Raw genomic sequence first — 27,393 nt, 5'->3', positions numbered from 1 at the left:
TGCTGCCCCCTATTGGTGATCCTGTCCTATGCTCACCCGGTCCAACAGAGGGCGCTGTTGATAAGTACCGCTACCTGACCCACTTCCGTCGCGGTTGTACACGTCACGAAACATATCGTATTTCCGAGTACACATCCCCGCGTCCCAAAGAAGGAGAGAACAAATACCCTCAAAATGGTATGTTTATTATTCAAATATGATCCAGATTAACACTTGTTACCATTTTCGAATATAGTTATGGCTGTTAGACAAATGTTTATATTTAGTAGATGGTCAGATGGTGTTGGATGTGGGGACGGTATTTTTTAGCCGGTTCGGCAAAATGCCGTCCTCCAGCTTCCAGCGTGGCGCTACGGCTCCTGGCACGACTAGTGGCCTTCTCCCAGCTGTTGTGACCTACAATGCAGGACAGTGATAACTAGTTACGGCTAGATAACAGTGGGCTATTCATAACCAGTTGATATCCTGGATAGAATTGTAATTCTTGTCGCGATTTTCGAATTGACCACACTATGCTTGTCTTGTATGAATGTGAGTTATAGACAGAACATGTGCAGAATGCATGCTAACCCGTCCTGTTTCTACGACTACAGGGTTTTGTCAAAGTGGTAAAGAACAAGGCCTACTTCAAGAGGTACCAAGTCAAATTCAGGAGGAGGAGAGGTAAGCTGCCCCTCAGGCCTACTAGCCTGTGCTAAACATTGAGCAGGGAGAGGGTAGAACTGGTTGTCTTTGCCTGGAGATATAACCAGCTTGAAATATGTGATCGTATTTGTAAAAAAAACCATTTGGTTACTTTATTTGGCAATTCAATGCGGAAGTTATTGCAAGCCCTTTCTAGCAACCATTTTTTCCGGATATTCTCAAACGCAGTCCAAAGCACATGCATACGTTTACCATGCGTATACCTAACAACATGGCCCGTCACAGGACGGTTCTCTGCTTCTTGATGATGTTAACGTTATGCTGAGCAAAATGTAGTTGGTCCTTCATTTGCACTAGCTGATGCTTACTGTCCTTTCAAGACGGGGCTGAGAGAAGCAGGATGAACAAAATAATAACTACCGTAGGACTACCTTGTGCAATAGTATAAACAGTATTTGTGTCTGCAATCTGAACTGAATTTTAAATCAGGAATATTAACCTGATATATTTGTTTTCCCTCTTTTAATCTCACAGAGGGAAAGACTGATTTCTTTGCCCGCAAACGTTTGGTCATCCAAGACAAGAACAAATACAACACGCCTAAGTACCGCATGATCGTCCGCTTCTCCAACAGGGACATTTGTTGCCAGGTAAATTATCAGAGAAAGAGAAAACCACCACGCTAATAAACGTTGATAACGAATGGAGGAGATATGATGTGGCCTGGTCTGATGACTACCGTCATAAAGAAATGGATGGTTTTAAGTTCTCTGCTTCTTGATGATGTTAACGTTATGCTGAGCAAAATGTAGTTGGTCCTTCATTTGCACTAGCTGATGCTTACTGTCCTTTCAAGACGGGGCTGAGAGAAGCAGAGAGAGACTTCTCTCAAGTTGCTGTTTTGTATGATCTACATGTTCTCAAGTCTTTCATTCTCTCCACTCCCATCTGTTGCAGATTGCTTATGCAAAGATCGAGGGAGACCACATAGTGGCTGCAGCCTACTCCCATGAGCTGCCCAAATATGGCATCACCGTCGGCCTGACTAACTATGCCGCGGCCTACTGCACTGGCCTGCTGCTGGCTCGCCGGGTAAGAGACACAATTGCTTTAGAGTGCTTTGGTGCTGACACCAGCAATATGCATTTAAACTGGCCGATGCCTCATCGGTCGACTGTTGCTGATCAAGGCAGTTTTTAATGGTTGAATAGTGGTTATAGTGTTGTGTATTTTCAATGGCTGCTATTGCCAATATTGGCGTGGATTTTGTTACTCATAGATGTATCGTTTGAAGTTGGGTCTTGTTATATGCCCGCTTAAACCCTTACTATTTTTTGTCTGATCCTCACTAGCTCCTCAGCAAGTTTGGGCTGGACCAAGTGTACGACGGGCAGGTGGAGGTGACGGGCGACGAGTTCAACGTGGAGAGCGTGGACGGACAGCCGGGGGCCTTCACCTGCTACCTGGATGCCGGCCTGGCCAGGACCACCACGGGCAACAAGGTGTTCGGAGCGCTGAAGGGGGCGGTGGACGGAGGGCTTGCTATTCCTCACAGGTACGTGAAGAGAAGGGCCCCAGCGTCACCGTTTCACCACTCGTGTCCGATGTGAACATTGGAAGAGCCAAGCTATGTGGCACACAATACAGAATCGCCTGTCAATGAGAAATTCAAAGGGTTGGGAGGGGGGGGGGGGACTAAAAACCCGTACACAAAAGTGACCCATGTCGGATTTGAGGGATGGTGTTGCACGTGCGATGCATGCTGCTCCTATAAACAATCCTGAGAAGCTTTTGGTTACTTAAGTTGGCAATTCAGTGCGGTAGCAGTGCCTCCTCAAGCAACCTGTTTTAGGACGTTCTCTAAAACAGTCCTAAGCCCGTACATGCGTTACATAGCAACATAGCCCGTCACGGGTCGTTCTCTGCTTCTTGATGATGTTAACGTTAAGCTGAGCAAAATGTAGTTGGTCCTTCATTTGCACTAGCTGATGCTTACTGTCCTTTCAAGACGGGGCTGAGAGAAGCAGGATGAACTAAAAGAACAGTACTGTAGGAGTGTTGATGTATTATCACTAATCTCGCTCATTTAATTAGGTGATACTAGACAAATTAATACAAGGATACATTTTATTGTTAGTGGAAAGGGGTTAGTTATGGAGTGTATCGATTTTTAGTGTCTCAAACTAAACTTTTGGGGGTCTTGTTTGTGTATTTCAGTCTAAAACGGTTCCCTGGTTATGATGTGGAGAGCAAAGAGTTCAACGCAGATTTGCACCGGAAACACATCATGGGTATGAACGTGTCCAACTACATGACCTACCTGATGGAGGAGGACGAAGACGCCTACAAGAAGCAGTTCTCCAGGTTCATCAAGAACGGAGTCGCGCCAGACACAGTAAGCCATGAAAGACGCGTTTATGATGGATGCTTCACTTAGGTTTTGGATCGAAATGGCATCTTAAATCTGCCGGCTATTGTAATAATCTTGTAAATTGTTTTAAGCTCTCTGCTTCTTGATGATGTTAACGTTATGCTGAGCAAAATGTAGTTGGTCCTTCATTTGCACTAGCTGATGCTTACTGTCCTTTCAAGACGGGGCTGAGAGAAGCAGAGAAAGAGAGATGTCTTTTCTCAGGTTGCTGTTTTCTTTCACTGCCTAACCAGTCTTTTATTTATTTTTTTCTTAATTTCTAGGTAGAAGAAATGTACAAAAAAGCACACGCCGGCATCAGAGCAAGTCCAATTCACGTAAAGAAACCCAAAAAAGACGTCAAGAAGAAGAGGTCAGTGTCCTTTGATATCACCATGATATTTATCCCCACTATTTGAGGCCCGGCTCATAGCGGTATATTGTACTGAACCAGTGAATAACGGTGGCGGTGGTCCTCCCGTTGACGGGCAGAATGCTAATGGCCTCTTTGCCCCCCGCAGGTGGAACCGCGCCAAGTTGTCTCTGGCACAGAGGAAGGACCGCGTCGCCCAGAAAAAGGCCAGCTTCCTTCGAGCGCAAGAACAAGAGGCAGGGGACGGTTAGACCTGGGCCCCCTGCCTCCACGGCCTCTAACTCGCACACAAATAAATTTATTACAAACTCCTGCTGGGTCCTGTCGTCCAACTGTTAAACAGATTTTGAAACCGTTTGTTTCATCGGGATAGACTTGTCTGGGTATAAAATCGACCTAATATAAAGGCAAGAAAGATCAGGGGAAAAATATATATTTAGTGGTATGTTTTTATTGTGCAAAATCATGCTGGTTTTCAACTTCAAAAAAGAACTTGCATATCCATACAGCAACGACATCAATGACTACAGACAATGCATTCTTTCACTCAAAGTGATATGACAATACATTTATGATAACATTTCAATTCATGACAGCTTCTTTCAGCAGAGGATTTGTTTTCACGTCAGCATTCAGATAATGGACTAGATTCCAAAAGTTTGCCATTTCCTTAAGTTTGACGAGGTAAACATTCAGCGTTTTAAGAATTGTTTTATGGCACTAAATGAGTGAAACCCAAATCACAAGTCTAGAACTCGACCTAGGGTGAAATTAAGGCATTTAAAGATTGCCATCAAAAATGTATGACCAGAAGTGCCTGCACAGTATTCGACTGCTGTACAGAACACTGCTATCGATCTCTTTTGAAGCTCATTGGGTCTCCTCTTCACTTAATGGAACAGGGCCAGTCACATAAGGCCCATGTAGTTGACGCCTTTAACCTATAACATTAACTGCTCTCGGATGAGCTAAACTAGCCTACGCGACAACATTCTTGTCAAATATGTTTATATATAATGTCCATCAGCATTTATGATGTGTGCAATTGTAGTGATCCGACGTCGTGGAACATAAAATAGGACAGTTTGTCGGCTATCCGCTATTGGCTCCTCTATCACAGCAGCATCCTCCCTATTGGCTCCTCTATCACAGCAGCATCCTCCCTATTGGCTCCTGTCACAGCAGCATCCTCCCTATTGGCTCCTGTCACAGCAGCATCCTCCCTATTGGCTCCCACACACCAGCATGGATCCGCTTTATGAGGAGCCATTCTGAAAGCAGATCTCGGGTGAATTAAATTGAGGGTTGTTCCAGCCGTGTCGATTTACCGTCGCTGTAGAGAAAAGGGCCCCAACAACAAGTGTCCGGCTGGGGCCCTCCCAGGACCCCTGGGCCGTGAGGCGCGGCCGGGCCCCGATCACGAGTCCTTGGTGTGGGAGATCTGCCTCCACAGCAGCGCCTTGAGGTTGTTGAGGATTAGCGAGTGCTCCATGTTCATCTGGCCACCGGCCGGGTCCCCCCCCAGCGCCATGCAGGCGTACAGCTGCCTCTCCAGCTCCTCGCCCAGCCCCGCCGGCGCCCCCCGCAACAGGTAGTCCTTCAGCGTGCCGCACGCCTTGGCCAGGTTGGGCCGCTCGGCCTCCTCGCGGCAGCGCCTCAGCGCCGCGTCGCAGGACGTGCGGCAGTCCACGCCGTACACGCAGTCGGCGTCCGTCTCGCAGCGGCGCGAGCGCATGGCGCGGCGGAACTCGTCCTCGGCGACCACGGCGCGCGTGTCGGTGAGCCGCAGCTCGTGGCGCTCGGTGTAGCCGAAGTGGGCGGCGGCCAGGTCGCAGATGAGGAAGCTGCCGTAAGTGCCGTGGAAGAGGTCCTCCACCAGCTCCAGGAGCCCCATGGAGATCTTGGCCTTGCGGGGCCAGGAGGGCGTGAACCACTGGTCCATGCTCCTCTGCACGCCGCCCGGCACCCAGGACACCAGCGGCCAGGGGAGGGCCAGGCCGTACAGGGGCCCGTAGGGGACCACCTCGGTCATGTACAGGTCCCCGCAGAAGCCCAGCAGCCGAGGGGTGTGGCCGTGGTCCTGGAGCAGCAGGCCCAGCAGCACCTGCCACGTCCACCAGACGCACCACAGCAGAGGAGATGGATGAGACAGCACTTTAGTTTATAGCTGCCTGCTTAAAAGGCATCCATTTTAACACCGGGTACGATGTTGATCAGCCATTAGGATGTTTATCCTACCCCATAGTGACATATGGGAGTGAATTATGAATTATGATGGATTGATAAGCCTTCCTATCGTGGACACTCCCACATGTGATGTCATTTTAGGGTCGATTTTATAATGGCCATTATAAAATGGTGAATGTCTGTTCATGGATAATTTACCTGGGGCCATTAACAAGTACAAAGGATTTCCATGTCAATCGGATTTGTATTCGGTGAAGGCCTTCTCATACCTCGTCCATCTGGAGGAGAGCCCAAGTGGATCGGGCTTCGGGCAGGGACACCCTGCCGTCCTTGTTGCCATCGGCGACAAAGAGGATTTGACTGACCAGGCTAGCGAGGTTGGCCTGGTCCCCTAGCTTGGACTGAAAGAGAGAGTGAGAGGGAGAGTGTGAAAGAGAGATTGTGTGTGAGAGAGAGAGAGAGAGAGAGGGCTGAGTTAATAAGCAGCTTCAGAGAAAACCATTTCTAATGATTAAGCTATCGGTTGAAACAATGTTGTCTAGACTTCTAGTATTTCCATGGGTTTCCACCGGATGGTGCAACGGCCATTAGGAATAGGCCTTAATGCTGGATAGAAGTGCGGTGATTAAATTTTCCACCCTGGATCGAATCCATCGGTTAAATTAGTTCCATTGCATGATATACTAGGTAGGATGTTTTTATGACATCCTCTTGTCCAGCCCACAGGCTGATTAGTATATGTCAACTGTTCAGTTCACCTCAGTCTAAAGGTTCAAGCGTCATTATGTTAACATGGGAGGCCTGGTCACATTTACCTTTGCACTATTTAGGTTAACCCAAATACCTTAAAGCAAAAAAGATCACTATGAATACTGTGGCATGCTATAGCACTCTATATGTCTATATGTATATATGTATATATATATATATCTTTCACTATTTCAGACCAATCAGGGCATCTCGACCAGGATTGGCTAAGGGATCTATCTTGCGTGTCAAACACAGGGGCGTGAACGGAACCACACTCAATGAGGGAGAACGTGGGGAGGGACGGGACATTAACTTTGGTCGCTGAGTTTCAACTTCTTGCTCTCAGCGGTTCTCTCCCTCTTTCACACTACAACTCTAAAATTGTAGGCCATCTGCTCTTTTCAGAGCAGATGTCCTACACCCAAACAGGTTAGGCTCAAAACTGTAGAGGGACAATCTTCTCTTCTCGCTTTCCCACAAATCTCCATGGTCTGACGCACAGGCCACAGTCAGAGCACAGGTTGAGAAGAAGCGAGACTACAGCCTCCCCCACACAGCCCACAGACCTTGAAGAGAGACAACAGCCCGCCCGACGCCATCAACACTGTGCCTTCCCCCATCGCTGATGCTGATTTGGCGAGGAACGGCCACCCCCCTCTTCTGCATTCCCCCATCGACGATGACCTCCAGCCTCATCTCTCCCATAGCCCCAACAACAACTCCAGCCCCAATGTCTCCTCCCTTTGCGATTTTCAAGCCGAATTTAAGAAACTGGAATATGTTGGCATCAAACTTGCATCTGTGTCAATGATAGCATCGCCACGTCATGGCCACAGGCTGATAACACCCAAGAGGATGGCGCCCCAGCCCCCCCCCGTACTGATAGTAGTCCTGAGTATTATTGAGACAAAAAAGGGTTCAGCCGTAGACACAGTATAAAGGAAGTTTCACATAATCTGCTGAACCCAAGGTTGCCTACGTCAAAGCAGGGCAACTTTCGCATTCATGCTGTAACCACTAAGAGAGTAAACAAAGGGAATCTTAGACACACTGCTAACCTCACAAATCTCATATCTATTGCCTCCAAACCAAAAAACAACCTTAAAGCCCATCAACAACACCATCAGGATGGCTCTACTTAATGTGAGGTCTCTTAATAACAAATCATTTTTAGTTAATGATTTTATTACCACTTCTAAACTGGATTTTATGTTTTTAACTGAAACATGGCGGGAACAAATTAACAGTGCAACCGTTCTGATAGAGACAGCTCCTCCCAACTATAACTTTTTTGATGCATGTAGATCTGGAAAGAGAGGTGGAGGGGTTGCTGCTATATTTAAAAATGTATTTCAGGGGAAACAGATGTTATTTGGTGATTTTCCATCGTTCGAATACCTTAGAGCTGTATTGAAATGCTCCCCCAGAGTTCTCCTATTAATTATTTACAGGCCTCCCACATATTCTGCAAAATTTTTCGATGACTTCACAGAATTATTGTCTAGCATCTCCACAGAATTTGGCTGTCTAGTTATAACTGGTGACTTCAATTTTCATACTGCTGATTTGAATGACAAGTGTGCAAAAAAACCTTTTACCATTTTGGACACATTTGAACTGTCTCAACATGTGAAAGAGGCTACTCATTGTAAGGGGCACACTCTAGACCTGGTTATCACAAAGGGCCTCAATGTTTCTGATCTCTCTGTGACTGATCCTTCCTTGTCTGACCACTTTTGTGTTTTCTTTAACATATATTTTATTCCCGACATACAGACAAAATCAAACAGTCAAAAAACGGTATATCAATGAAGATTCTAATGTACTTTTTAAAAAGGCCATTTCCTTGCTACCACCTCTAAACCCATGTTCTGCTGATGATTTTGTAGAAAACTTTAATTTGAAAATTTTGAAAGTCATAGATGTCATTGCACCTTATAAGGTTAAAACGATTTCTGGAAAGCAAAAGGCACCCTGGAGAAAAGCTGCTTCTGTAACAGCACAGAAAAAAGAATGCAGGAAGGTTGAACGCATCTGGCGTAAAACAAAACTTCATATTCACCATGATATCTATAAAGAGAGCCTCCGAGCCTACAATTTAGACTTAAAAAATGCTAGAGAAATATTTTTCTCCAATATCATTAAAACCAACACTAATAATGCAAAAACCCTATTTGCAACTGTTGACAGACTGACCAACCCCCAACACAAATTACACCTGATCTCCATTTCACGCAGAAATGCAATGAGTTTGCAGCTTTTTATACTGATAAAATTGAAGGTATCAGACGCGCCATCAATATCTCCACTTCAAACAAAAATGTTGGACTACCACCCTGTTCAGGTAAAAATAACGTGGCAAGGATGGCATGCTTTAATGTTATAGACTCTCAAAATCTTGTGGAAACTGTGACACAACTAAAGCCATCAACCTGTTGCCTTGATACTATACCTACCAACCTCTTTAAGAATGTTTTCGACTGCCTAGCAGTAGACATATTGCAGATAGTTAACAACTCTCTCCAGTCAGGCAATTTCCCAAAAGCTTTGAAAACTGCAGTTATTAAACCCCTTTTAAAAAAGCGGAGCCTAGATGCCTCTATTATTAACGACTACAGATCAATATCAAATCTACCCTTCATAAGGCCTAAAAAAAAAAAAAGTTTGGTTCCTGTTGGTTGTCAGTTGAGGTCATGGGTAGGTAGGGAATTTATTTTATTTTTTTATTTTATTTTTTCCAGCGGCAGCGAATGATAGGTAGGTTGTTTTCATTTAAAAACGAGAAAATTCGCTCAACCTTGTACAGAATGAAGAGATGCTGTACCAAAACGTAATTAAAGTTTGCATCAAAAAAAATTTTTTTTTTTTTTTTTTTTTTTTTTTTTTTATAAAGCTCATAAAATAATTTGGGTCGCACATAAATTGACAGGGTCGGTCGGAAACCGGAACCAAACAAATTTTTTTTTTAGGCCTAAGCAAAATCATTGAGAAAGTTGTCCTCCAGCAACTTAATCACTTCCTGGCATCAACTGGTTGCTATGACACCTTCCAATCAGGATTTCGACCCCTGCACAGCACTGAAACCGCCCTTATTAAAGTTGTAAACGACATCCGTCTTAACACAGACTCTGGCAAAACCTCAATACTAATGCTACTTGACCTCAGTGCTGCATTCGACACTGTAGACCATACATTACTTCTGGACAGGTTAGAAAACTGGGTGGGGCTTTCAGGCACCGTCTTAAATTGGTTCAGGTCCTACCTACAAAATAGGAACTACTTGGTTTCCATTGGCGACTTTGTATCAGAATCAACCAACGTGTCATGTGGAGTCCCACAAGGTTCGATCTTAGGACCCTCTTTATTCAACATCTACATGCTCCCACTAGGGCAAATCATGCAAAATAACAATATTGACCATCATAGCTATGCTGATGACACGCAAATCTATGTATCGCTATCATCAAATGACTAACGGCCCATAGATCTGCTGTTCTAGTGCATTGAGCAAGTGAAAGAATGGATGTGCTGAAATTTCCTTCAACTAAATGAGGACAAAACAGAGATAATTGTATTTGGTTCAAAAACAGAAAGGCTTAAAGTAACCCAACACCTTCACTCTCTGTCCCTGAAAACCTCAATCAAAGCCAGAAATCTAGGGGTTATCATGGATTCAGATTTACATTTCGACAGTCACATCAAATCAGTTACAAAATCGGCATATTATCACCTTAAAAATGTAGCAAGACTTAGAGGGCTCATGTCCACCGAAGACTTACAAAAACTTGTACATGCCTTTATCACTAGTAAGTTTGATTACTGCAATGGTCTCCTTACAGGTCTCCCAAAACAAACTCTGAGGAAGCTTCAGCTTGTTCAGAATGCTGCTGCTAGAGTTCTAACAAAGACCAAAAAATCTGATCATATTACACCAATTCTGAAATCGTTACATTGGCTTCCTGTAGGTCAGAGAATTGATTTTAAAATCATGTTGCTAACCTATAAATCCCTACATGGTTTAGGCCCAAAATATTTAACTGATATGCTTCCACTACATCAGCCTTCTAGACCACTAAGATCCTCTGAGACCAATCTGTTAATTATCCCCAGAGTAAACACAAAACATGGGAAAGCAGGATTTAGTTACTATGCAACAAATAGCTGGAATAAACTCCCAGAGGAGACTTGCCCCAACTCTGAGCACCTTTAAAACAAGACTGAAGACTTTAATGTTTGCTATAGCTTTCTGCTAAATCTTAAATACATTGCACTTTCTAAAAAGCTTTTTTAACTTTGCCTTTATTTTCTATTTTAATACTAAAATGCCTTTTTAACTTTCTATTTTACCCATTTCTTTGCATATGTTTTTCTTTTACTCATCTATTATTTTATTTTATTGTATGACAATGTTTATATGTGAAGCACTTTGAGTCTGCCTTGTGTATGAAAAGTGCTATATAAATAAAGTTGCCTTGCCTTGCCTTGCCTAAAATGGACTGCATTTATATAGCGCTTTTCTAACCATTGGCCACTCAAAGCGCTTTACAATATTGCCTCACATTCACCATTCACGCACACATTCACACACCGACGACGGAGTCAACCATGCAAGGCGACAGCCAGCTCGTGCCTTGCTCAAGGACACCTCGACACTCAGCTAGGAGGAGCCGGGAACCGAACCAACAACCTTCAGGTTACCAGCCAACCCGCTCTACCTCCTGAGCTACTGCTGCACTCTACTGCACCTCTCAGCTCCACCTCATGGGCTCCAACAGAGCACATGTATGACACCTCGTCGCTACCCTGGGGACAGCCGGCCTCACCTTGAGGTGGTTGGACACCATCTCCCTGAACTTCTCCACCGACGTGCCCCTTGTGGGCGTGTCAAACACGGGCGCCTCCCTGCGCGGCTCAGGCTCCTCCCCCAGCTCGTAGGGCCCCGCGTCGCCCAGCCGGCAGCGGATGATGCCTTCCAGGTCCCCCCAGCTCCCCGTGTACACCTGGAGACCAGGAGCCAGAGGTCAGGCGCCCCCTCGCAGAGAAGGGCTCGCTCTACTAGTGTGTGTGTGTGTGTGTGTGTGTGTGTGTGTGTGTGTGTGTGTGTGTGTGTGTATATAACACTTATTTTACAGACCAAAAAGTATAAAACCTCCTTTTGTACAGAATGTGCCGAGCGAGCGCCTCACCTGGTTGTTAGGGAGCGTGGAGAGGCATCTTCCCATAGAGAGTGTTTCCTTATCACACAGACTGCTGCAGGCGGAGCCGTCAATCATACCCCTCTTGTATTTATCACACTGAGACACACAAACACACACACACATTAATAAGACTGATTGAAACAACAAGAGAAGGATAAATAGTAAGCAGACAAGGATTTTATCCTCAACAAAACGTTCCACAAATCAAAAAATGGAGCTGAAGCCCACCAAGAAGATAAATGGGGGATGAAAGACAACAGGAAGGAGGAGTTGTGAAGGACAAAAGAAGAAGGAGAAGACATTTGACTCACGATGGCCGTCTTGCACTCGTGCCCCCTGCAGAGCTCTGTGTAGGTGGAGTACTGTCCGTACAGCACCCAGCTCCCCACCAGCACCGCCAGCCAGCTCAGGAACAGGTACTTCACCCGCACAAAGGAGATGCGAGCCTGAGCCCAAGGGAGAGACAACAACAATGAACACCTTCAGATGATTTCACATTCAAACATTGAAAGGAAAAAGTAGCATGCCCCACAGGTTCAACAAGAGCGGATTACAGGTTTAGGAGGTCTTTAGATGTCATCGATGAGATGGCAGGGTTGGTGGTTCGTGGTTTCTGGCTCAAGGTGACTACAAGTAGACTGTTGACATTGGGATTACAATTTATTGAAATTCAATCAAAAGACCTTACCAAGTCTTTTGACCTTACCAGTTATTTTGATTGAATTTCATTAAGTTTGAATCCCATGACAACAGTCTACTTGGAGGCCCCCTTGAGCCTGATACCACAAACCCTTCCTGCTCCTTAATGGCATACATCTAAAGACATCCTAAGTCTGCTAGTCGCTTTGGAATTTAATATTGAAATTCAATCAGAAGACATGGTATGGTATTATGATTGAATTTAAGTAGACTGGAATTCAATACGTTTGAATCCCAATGTCTAACTATACTATCTTGTCTCACACACACACACACACACACACACACACACACACACACACACACACACACACACACACACACACACACACACACACACACACACACACACACACACACACACACACACACACACACACACACCTTTCCAAGCGCGGGATATGATCTATCTCCCCCCAGACATTTGTGGAGCAGGAGGTGATATCCTGTTCAAATGCAAATTACAGGCATTACAGGGTTGTCCACTTTGAAAGTCTGACAGGGAAATGATTCTTCCTTATCAACCCCTTAGTCGGTAGCTAATGGTAACCAAGTTACCTTGGTTACAAAGCATATGACCGATCACAACGTATGGAGTGTCTTAGGAAGAAAACGAAGGACAAAGCGTGGGGAACTGGTCGATGCGTTGATTGAAGCCCCACTCAATAAATCCACAGAGGCAGTAGTTCTGGTTGGACGCTGGACCCTGGCCTCAGTGCCCCAGTGGAAATCATTTCATCAACCAGTCAAACCAAATCAGCAACTGAAAGGCAGGCTCCTCCGCAGCCACGCAGCAAAGCTGAGACTGAGAGGGAGTGTCTCTCCCAAAGCCATCAGGAATATGATCACTGATCCCAACCGGACCCCCCACAAAGCGGCCACACACTCTTGTACACTCGTACGCACGCACAGACACTCGTATAGTGACGACACATGTATTTTATTACCTATTTTCAGATCCCTTCAGATCTATTGCAGCATCTTGTTGCTTTTCACTGTTTCTTATTTATATTATTAATACCTTTACTGTTTCAGAAACGCATAGCCATTGCCCATTTCATTTCACTGTAAATCCTGTATGTGTATGTGACGATGTAGTTCTTGTATCTTGAATTAGATACAGAGGGGAAAGATGTCACGGGATTCCCATCACATGTCCTGGACACTGGCTCCGTGTAGGTTACTGTTGTCTCTTTTGTATAAGGCTTTTGAGTAAGGGGGTAAAAGCGGGGTACAAAACATCGTCCTGGCCATGACAGTTAAACTCTCCAATCACAACCTATAATATGCTGTCTTGAGGTAAACGGTGATATTTGACAGCAAGCTATCAAACAACTCTTGCGCTGTGGCAGCAAAGCAGCCATCATGCCAACTAAGCTGATCCTGAGCAAAGTTATTCTGGATTCGATCACATGTATCAATCGGACCAATGCCTTGCACAGAGGGGACAATAACTTAGTGTTGTTCTATGCAGCGGGCATGACAACATGGGGTATTGCTATAATAACATTAGTGCTCAGATTCAAACCTAGATCAAGCTCAAGTATCCATAAATCCAAGACGAGAGCCAGCCAAAGCCACCCAACCCTCCAATAAGATCACACAACATGGTCAGCGCTGATGCCTGACCGCAGACAGGAACACGTGACACTGACAGTTGGTTGGTGTCCCTGTCAAGTAGGGTCTGATGACACACAGCCTTCGTGTTGAGGCAAGACACAAACAGATCAAAAGATAGGTGTGGTGGCGTGAGGGAAACCTGGTAATCAGGTAGGAAAATGCTGGATATTCATTCCCTCACTCTACCCTGGGGTGAGCACTCAATACTTTTCCAACCAGTTTCCAAAACGACAAAAAGATTGATTGAAGAAACTTGGACTTAGCCAAAGCATGTGTGATTACATGTAGGGTTGAACCCCCCACCTCATGTCTGCTGCCTACCTGTTGGAAACCTTGAGGTACAGGCGCCAGAGGTCAGGCCAGGAGCCTGGCCTAGAGTCCTCACCTCTACCTGCTGCTTAATGACCTGGATCACACTTCAGTGTCCGAAGCTTTAGACAAAACAATATGTCCTTGTGAGTTTTGAAGAGGTCTTTGCCAATGCAGCCGAAACACATTCCTGTAATAAACTAGTTTGATCAGTTCAATCGGAGCTCACACTGCTGCATCCGTGCAAACAAACGCACAACTAACTGCCGACAAAAAAAACACAGACTCGACTCATCATCACATTAGGAGAGAAAAATGACCTTTAACAAGAGCTGTTACTGTAATTGGTTGGTCCCCCTGGGCCAGAAAACCCCTTCTGGACCGCATGTGTGTGTATTTGTTTACATGCGTGTGTGTGTGTACATGCCGATGTGTGTGGGTTCTATTTTGTTAATCCGTACTTGGATAACCAACCAGAGAAGAGTGGCCTGTTGCATCCCCTAGGTGAAGCCACAGACCCGTTGTCTGCGACAATTTATAAAAAACCCTCTTGTTAAACTTCGATGATACACACGTGCTGCAAAGTGGTCAGGTCAGGGTTTGTTAGGCAAGGGCACAATCTATCTAAAAGGCATTTACTTAAAACCTAGCTCACACCGTTATTACTCCTTTAACCAAAATATATCCAAATACATTTTGAGTGCAATTAAAACACAGTCATTCTTTCTTTTTGTCCACACTTGCTAATCTATCTGGGCTACTAGATGTAAACGAGCTGCTGGCTGGGAGCCACCCCTGACCAATGACTGTTGCCCTGCTCCACTCTGCATGTGGACCAGGGCATTATTTCCCCTGTGATGCAACTTCAGACTCAATTAGGGGCTCAAACCAAGAGTCCTTGGAGACTGACAGCCAAAGTGAGTGGGAGAAAACTAAGCTAATAAGGAGATGGCTGAGAAAATATGTACGACGTGACCTTTGATTACGTGACACTCAAAGGCTTTGGGGTTAACATGGATCGTGAGGTTTTTTAAAGCAACAATTCCCTGGTGTCTATAACTCAATACCTTTATTATCTGTTATCAGTATTGTTAAAACGCCCACCAAGTGGTAGCTATATTAACAAAGGCATCTGTTAACATAATGAATAAATAAGCCGCATTCATACAACTTTTGATAATAACAAGGCGACCAGTGCAGTCAGGTGATCGAAGCAGTGTGTGCTACCGGAACGCAATGCTTCCTACTACAGCTAAGCTGTCACCCCGAATTGACACCATGACACTACCGTTATCGTTGTCATAATAGTTTCACGCTGATACATTGGCTATGTTGAATGGTAGACAAAACAGCGTTTACCTGAAAGTAGAAGGACTTTTTCACCCAGGCCCGTGGAAACAGACCCTTCGCCATCACAAAAATGGATCATCTCAATACGTGGACCTGGCTGCGGGAGACCATCCACAACACGCGCAGACCGCAACCTCACAATGCGGCTTCCTAATTCGCTCCGATGACGAAGTCTCTAAACCCCGTTTACGAAAAGAGACGGAGAAACCCAAACCCATTTCTGACTGGACTCTCCTACCAAGCGACTTGTCGCTTCTGATCTGTGAAACGGCGGAGGAATGACACTCTCTATGCACGGTTGGCTCTGTGTTGCAGCTGCCCCGATCCCCGAGCGGCGCATACATACCTCTCACCGAGCGGAGATTAACTGCGCAGGCGCAAGCGTAAGGTGACCGACAGTCCGCTGCATACTCTAACGCATGGTGTTGTTTATCATTCAAGGAGATTATTAAGAACAATGCATGTGTATTTTCAGTTGATATTGCATGTCTAACCATTGTTAGCATTATTTTTATTTATTGTAGGGGAAACACATTAATAGATGACGTTATAGTGCCGACAACGGCCATGATTTTGAATAGTTATATTGTCGCGGTCTTCATTACTCGCTTTTCACAGTAAATATGAAAACATGTAACGGGAGAGAGATTTGAGAATACGTTTGTATTGTAAACGGTTAAATTGTGATCAGTTCTTCGATCTTTAATCTATTCGATAAATATCGATAAATTAAGCCTGGAACTCAAATATATTAAATACAATGGAAAATACATTCTTCCAAATATTTGAATACATCGCTAAATACGCGAGCATTTCCAGCCTACGTGAAATGCCCTGCCTACTATTTGAAACGTGAAGAAAAAAAACTTTGCTTGGAAAAAAAAAAAGAAATCGGGTAGCGCGCTTCCCAGCATGCGCCGCGGCCATCAGCGGGAAACCAAAATGGCGAATGCACCAGAGGAAAATTATCTGTTTGTTATTTTCTGAAGAACAGTGCTGGGGTTGCGGATTGTGGCGTCTAATCTAGTGAGGTGAAATAAAAGAAAGCGGGGCTAAAATAAAAGAGCTCCAATCTATGAAGTTGTTCCATTGTTCGGGTGATACCGCCAGCGGAGGGGACCGAATGAGGTATTGTTTTCATTCGCTCCGTGTTTTCCTGTGGGGGGCTCCAGGGGCTGGCGTTCACTCACACAGTTGTGCTTTGTGTGTGGCTAATAAAATCGGGCGGCAAACCATTTGAACTAATTAATACCAGCCAATATCTAGTGTTTTATTTTATTCCAACACTTAAATAATTGATTCTACGGAGCCGTTTTTATTAGTCCCAATCCTGAGCCCCGTGTAGTTAGTCGGTGGGTGTTTGAACAAAGAGACCCTGTATCAGAGTTGCCAGATTTCTTGTACAATCTGGCAACGCTGGCCGAGGCGCGCTGCAGCCAGGGTTGCCAGATTGGGCGGGACATCTGGCCCAATCTGGCAAACTGCACAGTATGACTGGCCGTCATGCAGGAAATGCACTGCTACCTGCGCTGCAGACAGTCCACTATTTATTGCGTCGGCTTTTCCCTCCAAAATACTCCGACCAACAAGGCACATTTTTATCGTGTTCAACTGTTGTTTATGTCATATTAAAAGTTTTGTCATATTGACCATAACACGCATGTCATTCTCTGAAAAGAATACATTGTGGCGCAAGGCTGACACACTGTATTCCTGCAACCATTTTCTTCGCATGTGCTCTAACTGGCATGCATATGAAACATCGTGGCGATAATGTAACTTCGCATAACTGCATTTCTATTGTTAACTCATTGACCTAGTCGATTGCCTTTCATTGATTGCGAAATGTTATATCCCCTCCATTATATTGTCTGTGCCATTTCTAAAATTGCTAAAACAATTTCATAACATGCATTACAAAGGAAACGTTATGTTAATGACAAAAATAACAATAATAACAAAAATAATACACCTAACCCAAACAACAAAATAAATTAAAAGGCTCTTCCTCGTTTAACCCCCCCCCCCCACCCCCCAGAGACTCGGTGACTGTAGACCACTCGCCCGCCCAGCAGAGAGCCCACTCCCAGAGGCAGCAGCAAGCGGCCCCCCTGTCCCCTGCCAGCTTGTCTGGTGGAGAGGATTATGGAGAGGACAGCATGCTGGCTGACAGGTTCAAAGAGGGCCAGGACGTCCTGGCTCGCTGGTCCGACGGCTTATTTTACCTGGGCACAATCACCAAGGTAAGTCTGAGGGAGGCGCTATTTTCTGTATTTAAAAACAAATTAATGTAAGAATATATTTACTATACATATACTCTATACATCTGCAACCTTAAAGTGCAATTGGCAGGTTTGCTCCCCCAGATAATTAAGGTGTGGGGAATGATGATTTAAAGACACATTTTATGAAAGGATGAAGAACTGCAGCCTTTTAATACCCACAAACATGAGACTCCGGCAGCTTGGCAGTGTTACAACCAGCCTGAAGCCTTTTCCAAAACCAGCACAGAAATGTCATCCCTTATGATCGCCTTGGATTTATTGTACTTTCATTTATTTCCCAATAATGGACTTATATGTAGGAATGTATGTGGTGCGCATTTACTGTTCTTGTTCTGCCTGCCCAGGGACAACAATGTAAATATGCTGCGCGCTAACTCTAGTGCAATTAGTAATAATGAGAAAAAAGTGAGTTGTCCTGTATAAATAGGCCAAGATGTAAAGAATACAGTCATGTTGGGAAGTTATAAAGGTGCAAGTGCCCCAAAATACTTAAATTGACGCAGCGCTACTGTAATGTTTCTGATTGACAACCCCATCGCACTTTGTCAGTGTGCCTACCTGAGGTTTCCCTTTATGGTTTAATCGCTCAATGTGTTCTGTGGTTTATTACTTGCTGGCAGTAGAACACTAAGATTAATCCTTCATCAGATTTCTAGGAGCACACAATGTGAATTAATAAAAGACATGAACTTGCACATTGCACTTTAAATTTAACGAACATTGATTATGTTATAAACGTGAGTGACCTTTTCTCCCCCCCAGATAGACCGGGACAAGCAGCGATGCTTTGTAGTGTTTGAAGACCGGTCCAAGTCCTGGGTGCTCTGGACAAACATCCAGACAGGTAGGTTATACAGAGAAAGCTTGCGTGTGGCATGTCTATTTTGGACTTAATTTTTTGTGTTTTTAACCCTTATTATATTACATATATATATATATATATATATATATATATATATATATATATATATATATATTTTTTTTTTGTTTAATCTTCTGGCGGTAGTTTCTTTCTTGGCCTAGTCCGCTGTGGCTTAGCTTTCCTGATCGAGGACTGTGCTGTCCCAGTCCCTCTGCTATCTCTCTCCATTCAGCCCTGTACTATCACGGTCTCTATCCCTGACAGTTAACAGTCAGCGTGTGCGCTCTCAGTGCCGTAGTGAGCAGGCTCCCCTCTGGAGAGGAGCCCAGGAGAGGTATTCACAGCACTGGGAAACGCTTCAGCTACAGCTCACATGCAGTAATTAAAGCAAAGCCCCAGGCACACGATGTGGCCTCCTTTCCCTTGATTGGTTTCCTAACCTTTTTTTACATGTAGTAAGGGGTTGATTCTTAATCAACCTTTTTTCGTCTAACACATTCCCCTATTGTCTCAGATGGGAGGACATAGAATCGTGACTAGTTTCAACATCCTCAAATAATCTGCCCCATTTCCCTAGTGTCCCTGATAAGAGTGTTAACTCGATTGTTCAGTTATTCAGTAACTTGATGAATGATCTTTAGAAACATCGAGGATATTGACACAACCCCTCACAACACAGTATTTCTTCCACTAAATCAATCACCTTGACAGTTAACTGCCAATATGGGTCAACTTTTATCCTTGCCAGTTTAACTATAATGTCCATGCTGCTTATGGCGTTGGTAGGGTACCAGGGTGATGGCAGTCTAATAAGTGGAGCTTTACAACATTACCTTGGTCATGAGTGGTCTTCTGGGGTTCAACATGCTTTATCTCCTTCTACACCGTCCTTCACCTCTTTGTTTCAGGCTCACTCAACCAGACCCCTGCTGGTCCTGCTCTTTTACTGCGACCCCCAGTTGGGGTTCTTGGCAGTTTATTTTTTACATCACTTTTTGGTGTTTTTCTCGTCTCCAACTCTTTTGCTTAGCGATTTGAGATAGCATGCCTATTTTAGCAGTTACTGAGGTGGCCTGATTCTACTGTGCCAACTTGCGATTGAGTGATGGTGTTTGACACGATGCCCCTTGCTTCAGGAGATGAGGACGATGACGAGGACGATGATGAAGATGACATAGTGTGCTCTATTTGCCAGAATGAAAGTTCAGAGGAGCCCAATGAAATCGTCATTTGCGATAAGTGTGGACAAGGTACTGTTGATTTTTCCACAATGCTTGACATATTGTATACTCCATCATTTAATAGCCAGGGTCATATTCCTAATCATGGCTGGGGCCTTACTCAACACCATGATTTTGTGCTAATGGATTGAATATTAATCAACTGAAGCTGACATAATGCATTGGAGGAGTTATTCAAATCATAAGTTAAATGAAATGGTATGCATTGGTGTATCACTCCATGGTGTAGGGTATGGAACATACATATGGTAGAAAACCACCGTAGCAGACAGGAAGGACTTCCAGGACACGGGTTAAGAATGAATAAACCGGGTTATGGTGGAGTTGGAGTGCATGTTCCAGACAGAGCAGGTGTTTCCACCACCTACACACCCTACAGGTCTAACTCTATTTAAGCCCCAGTTGCGAGTGCCCCTAGCCATTACACACCTTTTCTAAATCTGCCCTGCTCTCTGCCTTGTTGACATCACAAGTGGGCATGTCCACCTACATCTATGATGGATAGGTAAGGCTTCCAGTTGCTAAAGACCACTGGGTAGGCTTATATACTCTTTTATCCATTATACTTCTGTGCAGACCCTTCCCCTTGCGATATCAGGCACAGGGCAGGTCAGATTCTGAAATAGCTGATAATGGGAAATCCCACTCACTTCTGGTGGTAAAACAGGGGCCTTTTCATGAATGTGTGTTGTTGCATGTAAACACTATTGAAACACCTAATGTTGAAACAGACATAGACCTATGTTGATATTAAATTGTCCGCTGTGTTCAGGGTACCATCAACTCTGCCACTCCCCCATCATCGATGCCACAGTCATCGACTCGGACGACAAGTGGCTCTGCAGGGAGTGTGAGCTCTCTGCTACCCCCCAGGTACTCAATGGACATATTGCCATAAAATACTATTATTAATCTTAATTCTTTGTTCTGCACATGGTCACCATTTTGTCTAACAATATCGCTATGTTTTGTTTATTTAAGTGTCCTTTGGTTCTGCATGAGGCACACACTATCACAGTATTTGTTTATTCTCAGCTTTGACAAAGTTTTAATTGCAAGGAGCCAATGGCTGGAGATTGGCTTGTTTGAAATTGTAGGTTCCATATATGATTGGTCACAGCTGGCCACCTCTTTATGGCAGAAATGGGTGGGAAAATGGCTGTGTTATGACCCTCTACTCTAGTGGATAGACGGAGTAACATAAAGCCGTTGAAGCCGGTTGCAGCTCATGGCTCTTTAAATTTCGCGGGTCGCGGATGATGCGTTGCAGCCGGTTGCAGCTCGTGGCTCTTTAAATTTTGCGGGTCTCGGAAGATGCGTTGCAGCCGGTTGCAGCTCGTGGCTCTTTAAATTTCGCGGGTCGCGGATGATGCAATGCAGCTGGTTGCAGCTCGTGGCTCTTTTTAAATTTCGCGGACGATGCGTTGCAGTCGGTTGCAGCTCGTAGCTCTATCCATGACCCGCTCTTTATATTTCGCGGGTCATGGATAGATCGCGTCAAACATGCATTATCGCGATAGAGCAATATAACTAAAATCTCTATCGTAGGCCATTTTTTATCGTTTATATCATATATCGTTTATATCGCGCATTCCTAGTACACACTACTTACAATGTGTGTGTATTTGTTTCAGAGGGGCAGTGCCCAGAAGAAGGGCTGCAGCACCAAAGCCCTGCAGCTGCCCCAGCAGGGCGAGTGGCAGCTGTACTTCCCCTACCACCTGGACGACCTGCTGTGGGACCAGGGCCACAAGACCAACGTCCAGCAGAGCTACTGCTACTGCGGAGCCCCTGGAGAGTGAGTGACCCCCCCCCCGAGCCTAGCCATAGGCATCAGTGAGCAAGATGTCTAACCCTCCTACCTAACCCACATTCATATTAAGCGCTATATAAATTTCATTTATTATTATTATTATTATTATTATTATTATTATTACTACCTTCCCCTTACTTGTATGTGTTTGGTTGGATAAGGTTCTTTGACTAAAACCATCTGCTCTATGATAAATTATGAATGATAGTCATTGCTTGTTCATGAGCCCTCATTGCAGGCACACTCGCCATTCTTGCTCTATCACGGATCTGATATTCATTTCCCATCCAAAAAGTATTCACATAATCATTGCAACTAATTCTACAATTGCAAGTTATGTCTTTACTATTATGGCTAATGGCTATTATTGTTTATGGATATTGAATACATGACACGTTGAGTTGTTCATGCATTCCTATCACAGGCTGGGGATCGAACTCCACGCCCTGGTAGTGTGGATGGCATGTTCTACCAGGCGGTCGGTGACCTTAACGTGCATGTGTAGCTCGAGGCCCTCCTTGTGTATTCACCGCCTCTCTTCCTGGCAGGTGGTACCTGAAGATGCTCCAGTGTAACCGCTGTCAGCAGTGGTTCCACGAGACGTGTCTGCAGTGCTTCCAGATGCCAATGCTCTCGGGAGACAGGTATGAATGTCGGCTTTGTGCACTTATGATAGAAGTAGCTCCTCTAACTCGAATAAGAATTGTGTATGCTGAGAGATGCACATTTAATAGTATTCTTATTTTGCATAGTGTATACGGTCCCTTTTGAAATAAACTGCTGTTTTCCTATTTTCAGGTTCTACCTGTTCATTTGCTCAGTTTGCAACTGTGGACCCGAGCACCTCCGGCGGCTTCCCCTGCGATGGTGAGCTACGCTGAGGCGTTTGTGTTGACTTGAATGTTGGAGCGGGCTGGCAATAGCCCACAGGACTCGAGCAGTCTTTGACGAAACGCAATGTCATACATTATGCATTTCTGAGTTCTACATTTGTTCCTCAGGGAGGATGTGGCCCACTTGAGTCTGTATAATCTCAGCATTATCCACAAGAAGAAGTACTTTGACTCGGAGATAGAGCTTATGACCTACATCAACGACAACTGGGACCTCCTACAGCTGGGCGAGGTGGGGGCGATGTTTTGACCCTTCCTGTCTTAACTACATTCTGCACGGTCGATTCCTCATGTCCTCTGTGTTGTCCGTACAGCTCGCCAACACACTACGAACACAGCGCTACGAACACATCTTGGAAGCGCTGAACAAGAACAGCAGCAGGTATGTTTTGTTGACGAATCACTTTTGTTTGCATGGTGATATGTTTACAATACTGAATATGATCAAAACAAGTCTTTAATTAATTCAAATGATCTATATTTTATCAACTGTAAGAAGCTGGGTAATAAAGCCCATATTATCTTGTTTTAGTAATTCCCACGTTTTCCCTTCGATTTCTTGCCCAGCTCCATTCTGACTAACCCAACCGCCTGCTCTCTTCACCCCTGCCCTGTCTCCGGGTTCCCCAGGTTCATGTCTGGGAAGGAGATCAAGAAGAAGAAGCACCTGTTTGGACTGCGAATCCGTTTCCCTCCGGCTCCGCCCAGCTCCGAGGAGCCCACCAACCGGGTCCCGGAGAGGGCCTCTCACGAGATCATCATCAAGGGGCGCAAGTCCTCCAAACCCCTCCTCAACACCAGGTACTGTTGGGTCTCTGGTGTGTCTCTAGTGTCACTCAAGAGGAATTGGGTTATATGCCCAGTGTCTGCTGCTGGCCTTGGGGCCTCCTTGAGCCAGGTGGCTACCGGAATGTAGCTTCAATGCAAGATGCTTCTGGATAAAAGCAGCTAAATGGAAATTGAGAGTAAATAAGCACACCTCTGCGATAGATTGGGCCAAATTTCAACGAGGTATCAGTTCTTACAAAAAATACTTTGGTTACTTACTCAGGCGTGATTATAACATTATGATACATCAATACCTCATTATTACCTCTGGTATCATTGCTACAAATGAAATATATTATTATTTTTTATTATGAAGGTAGCGCTGTTAGGGTTTCTTTGTGAAGATGGTCATGGTGGGCTGTGGTCTGTTCTCATCAGCCAAGCAAGTTTAGAAACAAACCTTTTCAAAATTCTGCCAACTTCATTCAGGACTATTCCTTCTATATCCTGCTTCTTCCTGTTAGCCCTTTTACAGGCTCTCGTGGTAGATAGGTTTGGGCTAATAAAAAACCTACAAACAATCTATGTCAACAAGCTCCACTGTTTTGTTGCTAAGCGACCGTTCCATTGCAGGAGTCCACTGCCATAAACGGGCGTCACCTACCAGGGTGCATATAATCTCAACACTGTGCCTTCATGTTTTTGCATTAAATTACCATACAATTGCTGCTCAACATTTTTTAATGATTCAACAGAACAAAGAGATTTATTTTGTGTTTGGACCTCCAGCGCAGTGACCAATGGGACCGTGAAGAAGAGGAAGAGGAAGCAGGGCGCACAGTCCGCAGAGACCCTCGCTAAGCTACGCCATTCCACTGAGCTCCTCTCCCAGGTACGGGTGGGCGTGTCTGGGGGGGTGGGTCGGTGTGTGCGAGGTGGCTAATCTCCCGGAGCCACACCAACTAGCTGTGAAGCCACAGAACCGTTTGGGATTTAGCACCACTGGGGTGTCCTGGGTTAAAGTCAAACTGTGTCTCTGACCTTTTGTGCTCTATTTTTACTCTAATGCACAAATATGGCTAGAAAGATTAGGAAACTGTGCGTAACTCCCTATTGTAGGTCGGTGTATTTGCATAGTAAATGCACTCACTGTGTCACGTGACTTATTTTTTTATGTTCATGAACATGATTTTTGGTCTAGTGTAAATTTCTTAGAATATCCATGAGCATAAGGACAGGCAAAACTTTTGTCTTTGCATCACAGGAGCTGAGGAAGCCTCAACTGATGGATTCTCATTCCATGGATCTTTTAACCTCAAGCAAGTGAGTACAGAGAATGAGTCTTGAGCCAGTACCGCTACCAGCGTGTCTTGCTATGGTCTGGCTGCTGATATTGATGTTGCGATTCAGCTACAGCAGGACTTAACCGGAGTCCCCTCCCTTTTCTCTTCACCAGGAGTGATCGTTCTCTGCCATCCGCTCAAACCTCAGACGTGGAATCGATCAGTGCCCTGAGCACCTCGGAAACTACCTCAACCAGCCTCTCAAGGCAGTCCAGGTCAGTCGGAAGACCAAAGTACACAAAATAACAACCTCAGGTCGTAGTGCGAACCAAAAAATAGTCATGTTGTTAACAGAGCAAAGCATATCAAAGGTCAATGGAACTACCGTATGAAACGCAACTTTATTTTTTTTGATGCAGAAATGAAAGGTTTTATTTTGCTTCTGCATTTGTCCTCCTATCAGCCTCTGTAGCTTAAAGAAGCAACACGCCATGGCCACGATGATGCCCGTCACCCAGCCGCCCGTCAAGAGGAAACGAGGACGACCGCGGCGGGCCCTGCAGCCCCCGAACCCAGAGATCCCGCCCCCGGCGCGCCAGCCCACGGCCGCCACCACCACCACCACCCCCGCCACGGAGCCCTCCGGGCTCCAGCCGGGGCTGCCCTCCACAGACATAGTGCATGGCCTGGGCGCCCACGGCCAGATCTCCACCCTCAAGAGCTCCATCAGCAGCTACTTCGGAGCGGCCGGGCGTCTGGCCTGCGGGGAGAAGTACCGGGTGTTGGCGCGGCGCGTCACCCTCGACGGCAAGGTCCAGTACCTCGTGGAGTGGGAGGGGGTCACCGCCTCCTAGGCTCCGCCCCTACGCAGCCTCACCTGATCCATCGTTACCAGCGCCAACACCATAGGTCGTGTTCTCAAACACGACTCGCCTCAAAGCATCACATTTTCCCTTTTTTTAAATTCTTGTTTTGGTGGTGCTCCGACGGGAGAAAGGGGTCTGGCAGTAACGCTGACTGTAACACGCCCGTAGACGCGCATCATGGGGTGATCCGCGGAGATCAGGCTACGTGTCACAAAGCCTTGGTTTGCCAATGTCTCTGACGGTGAATCCCATTTTGTTTCTATACACTGAGTGCTCGTTGAATACCAGACAATAGCAACATTTAGCCAAATATCCTAACACTGCACTATGCCGGTCACTGAACCATTTACTCTCCCTGTGTGTATTCTGCATTTCTTTTTCTAAAGCCGCCACAGCTGCTTTGATTTCCTTTCTATTTCTTTTATCAAAGGTTCAATTCCAGGTTTGTTTGAAAACAGAAATTGTTTGATATTTCAGAAATGTAAAAACAAACTAAGGAAATTGTGGTTTAATCAACAAAATGTGTGATGCACGATTGTACCGGTTCTGACACCTATGTGCAGTAAGAGGTGATCAGTGCTTGAGAACATTGATTTCATACCAAATTAAAAAAAAAAGTAATGGGGGTTTATCACCAAAGTTCCCTTCTACAGACTCCTAGCAGTGAATAACGCCTTGGGCAGAACAAACACTGTTTGTCCATTGATTTGTGTTTTAAAAGTGGTCCTTTTGGTGAATAGTCAAGTTCATGTGGAATGTGAAACAGAATTGTTCTGTTGCTGCAAACCTGGTATTATTTTATATAAAGGTATACTATTAGTTTTTCTACTCGTGTGTTTTAATCTGGCTTTCTTTGATTTTTCTTCTTGGATTCAATTGCACATATCATTTTCCACTTGTCTATCATCTCGTTCATTCTGCTTTCATATACTCTGTTCATTCAAGGCAGTAATTCTAATTTAATTTTTTTTATATATATATTTCAATTTTATTGCTGGGAAGAACTTGTATCTCCCAATCCTTTTAGCATTAGTGTCATATTCTGAAGACTGGCATCTCTTAATAAAACAGTATTATTTCCATCTAAAGGTGTCACATCAATTTGCTCAAACTTTTTTTTCGTTGAATGTTCTTCCCAAAAAAAGGGCTTCACCTGTTTTATACCTGAAAGCATATAACACTGGCTTGGCTTTCATAGTTTGAGAAGTTAAAAATTGATATTTTTCAAGTGTGGGATGGTCCGTTAATTTTCATACCTTCAATCATGGGTTTAAAGCTCGTGTTCTTCAGCCTCTCTTCAGAATATAATCGTTTTTATTGAATGTGTTCATCTGCCTTTGCATCCGTTTTATGGCACTGGCTTTTTTCTGTTAGACAGGTGTTTATTTTACCGCTCTGAAAAAGTTATTTTGTATTTTACGAATCATTCTCAACTCAGGATCGAAACGCTCACTTGAGCGTCTGTATTTTTGTATCAGGTTTATAGTTTTGATTACAAACATTGATTGGTCCCATTTGTCTATAATCAGTGCGTTTTATACAATGGAATGAAGTAGACTTGTTTGCTCTTTCGATACCCTGAACACTTTGGGGGATTTCATTGTGTTAGACATTATGACTGACTAAATGTACATGAAGTATTGCCTTTGACCCGCCACTGTGCACACAAAAGGGTTTGATGGCCAACGAAAACGTTTCTTCAACTACTTTGAGTCCAACTGCTTCGGTTTGTTACATGTAGTACTTTATTGGCGTACAAAGAGAAAATAAATTCAGATATTACAAAGTGAGTTGTATTGAGTCTGGATGAAGCTTCTCATTCGCTGCGTTTGAAAGCGCTG

At 44.7% G+C, this 27,393-nt stretch overlaps 3 protein-coding genes across 4 annotated transcripts; 2 read left to right on the top strand and 1 right to left on the bottom strand.

Annotated features, from left to right (window-relative positions):
• The first annotated feature begins 66 nt into the window (after positions 1–66).
• Positions 67–3,739, top strand: rpl5a (ribosomal protein L5a). Its single transcript, XM_030363545.1, has 8 exons — positions 67–177; positions 594–663; positions 1,180–1,295; positions 1,603–1,737; positions 1,998–2,200; positions 2,863–3,040; positions 3,340–3,428; positions 3,577–3,739. Exons 1-8 carry the CDS (start codon positions 175–177, stop codon positions 3,677–3,679), a joined length of 897 nt encoding a protein of 298 aa, XP_030219405.1. The 5' UTR covers positions 67–174; the 3' UTR covers positions 3,680–3,739.
• Positions 3,740–3,859: 120 nt separating this feature from the next.
• Positions 3,860–15,906, bottom strand: dipk1aa (divergent protein kinase domain 1Aa). Its single transcript, XM_030363544.1, has 6 exons — positions 15,551–15,906; positions 11,875–12,009; positions 11,552–11,659; positions 11,189–11,365; positions 5,885–6,016; positions 3,860–5,532 (listed from the first exon to the last, which is right to left on the bottom strand). Exons 1-6 carry the CDS (start codon positions 15,602–15,604, stop codon positions 4,846–4,848), a joined length of 1,293 nt encoding a protein of 430 aa, XP_030219404.1. The 5' UTR covers positions 15,605–15,906; the 3' UTR covers positions 3,860–4,845.
• A 524-nt stretch (positions 15,907–16,430) lies between these two features.
• mtf2 (metal response element binding transcription factor 2) lies at positions 16,431–27,342 on the top strand. 2 transcript variants are annotated; one of them, XM_030363542.1, is made up of 15 exons: positions 16,431–16,669; positions 17,580–17,784; positions 18,589–18,670; positions 19,825–19,938; positions 20,702–20,802; positions 21,564–21,727; positions 22,291–22,386; positions 22,541–22,609; positions 22,744–22,867; positions 22,950–23,017; positions 23,266–23,436; positions 24,193–24,295; positions 24,668–24,726; positions 24,860–24,961; positions 25,150–27,342. In XM_030363542.1, the coding sequence occupies exons 1-15, from the start codon at positions 16,617–16,619 to the stop codon at positions 25,538–25,540; spliced, it is 1,902 nt and encodes a 633-aa protein (XP_030219402.1). In that variant the 5' UTR covers positions 16,431–16,616; the 3' UTR covers positions 25,541–27,342. The 2 variants fall into 2 exon arrangements, with proteins under 2 accessions (XP_030219402.1, XP_030219403.1); XM_030363543.1 differs by having other exon boundaries at positions 19,828–19,938; positions 25,150–25,552.
• The last annotated feature ends 51 nt before the right edge of the window (positions 27,343–27,393 follow it).

The sequence above is a fragment of the Gadus morhua genome, chromosome 8, assembly GCF_902167405.1.
Source record: "Gadus morhua chromosome 8, gadMor3.0, whole genome shotgun sequence".
Taxonomy (NCBI): Eukaryota; Metazoa; Chordata; class Actinopteri; order Gadiformes; family Gadidae; genus Gadus; species Gadus morhua.
The sequence above is the reverse complement of the archived record's forward strand: the minus strand, read 5'-3'. Positions and strand labels throughout refer to the sequence as shown.

Coding starts and splice junctions, on each gene's coding strand:
- dipk1aa (XM_030363544.1), bottom strand. CDS start 15,604: ATGGCGAAGGGTCTGTTTCCACGGGCCTGGGTGAAAAAGTCCTTCTAC. Junction 11,660..11,874: donor ACGAGTGCAAGACGGCCATC/GTGAGTCAAATG, acceptor TGTGTGTCTCAG/TGTGATAAATACAAGAGGGG. Junction 5,533..5,884: donor CTCTCCTCCAGATGGACGAG/GTATGAGAAGGC, acceptor TGGACGTGGCAG/GTGCTGCTGGGCCTGCTGCT.
- rpl5a (XM_030363545.1), top strand. Junction 664..1,179: donor CAAATTCAGGAGGAGGAGAG/GTAAGCTGCCCC, acceptor TTAATCTCACAG/AGGGAAAGACTGATTTCTTT. Junction 1,296..1,602: donor ACAGGGACATTTGTTGCCAG/GTAAATTATCAG, acceptor CATCTGTTGCAG/ATTGCTTATGCAAAGATCGA.
- mtf2 (XM_030363542.1), top strand. CDS start 16,617: ATGAAGTTGTTCCATTGTTCGGGTGATACCGCCAGCGGAGGGGACCGA. Junction 17,785..18,588: donor ACCTGGGCACAATCACCAAG/GTAAGTCTGAGG, acceptor TCTCCCCCCCAG/ATAGACCGGGACAAGCAGCG. Junction 22,387..22,540: donor CCAATGCTCTCGGGAGACAG/GTATGAATGTCG, acceptor TCCTATTTTCAG/GTTCTACCTGTTCATTTGCT.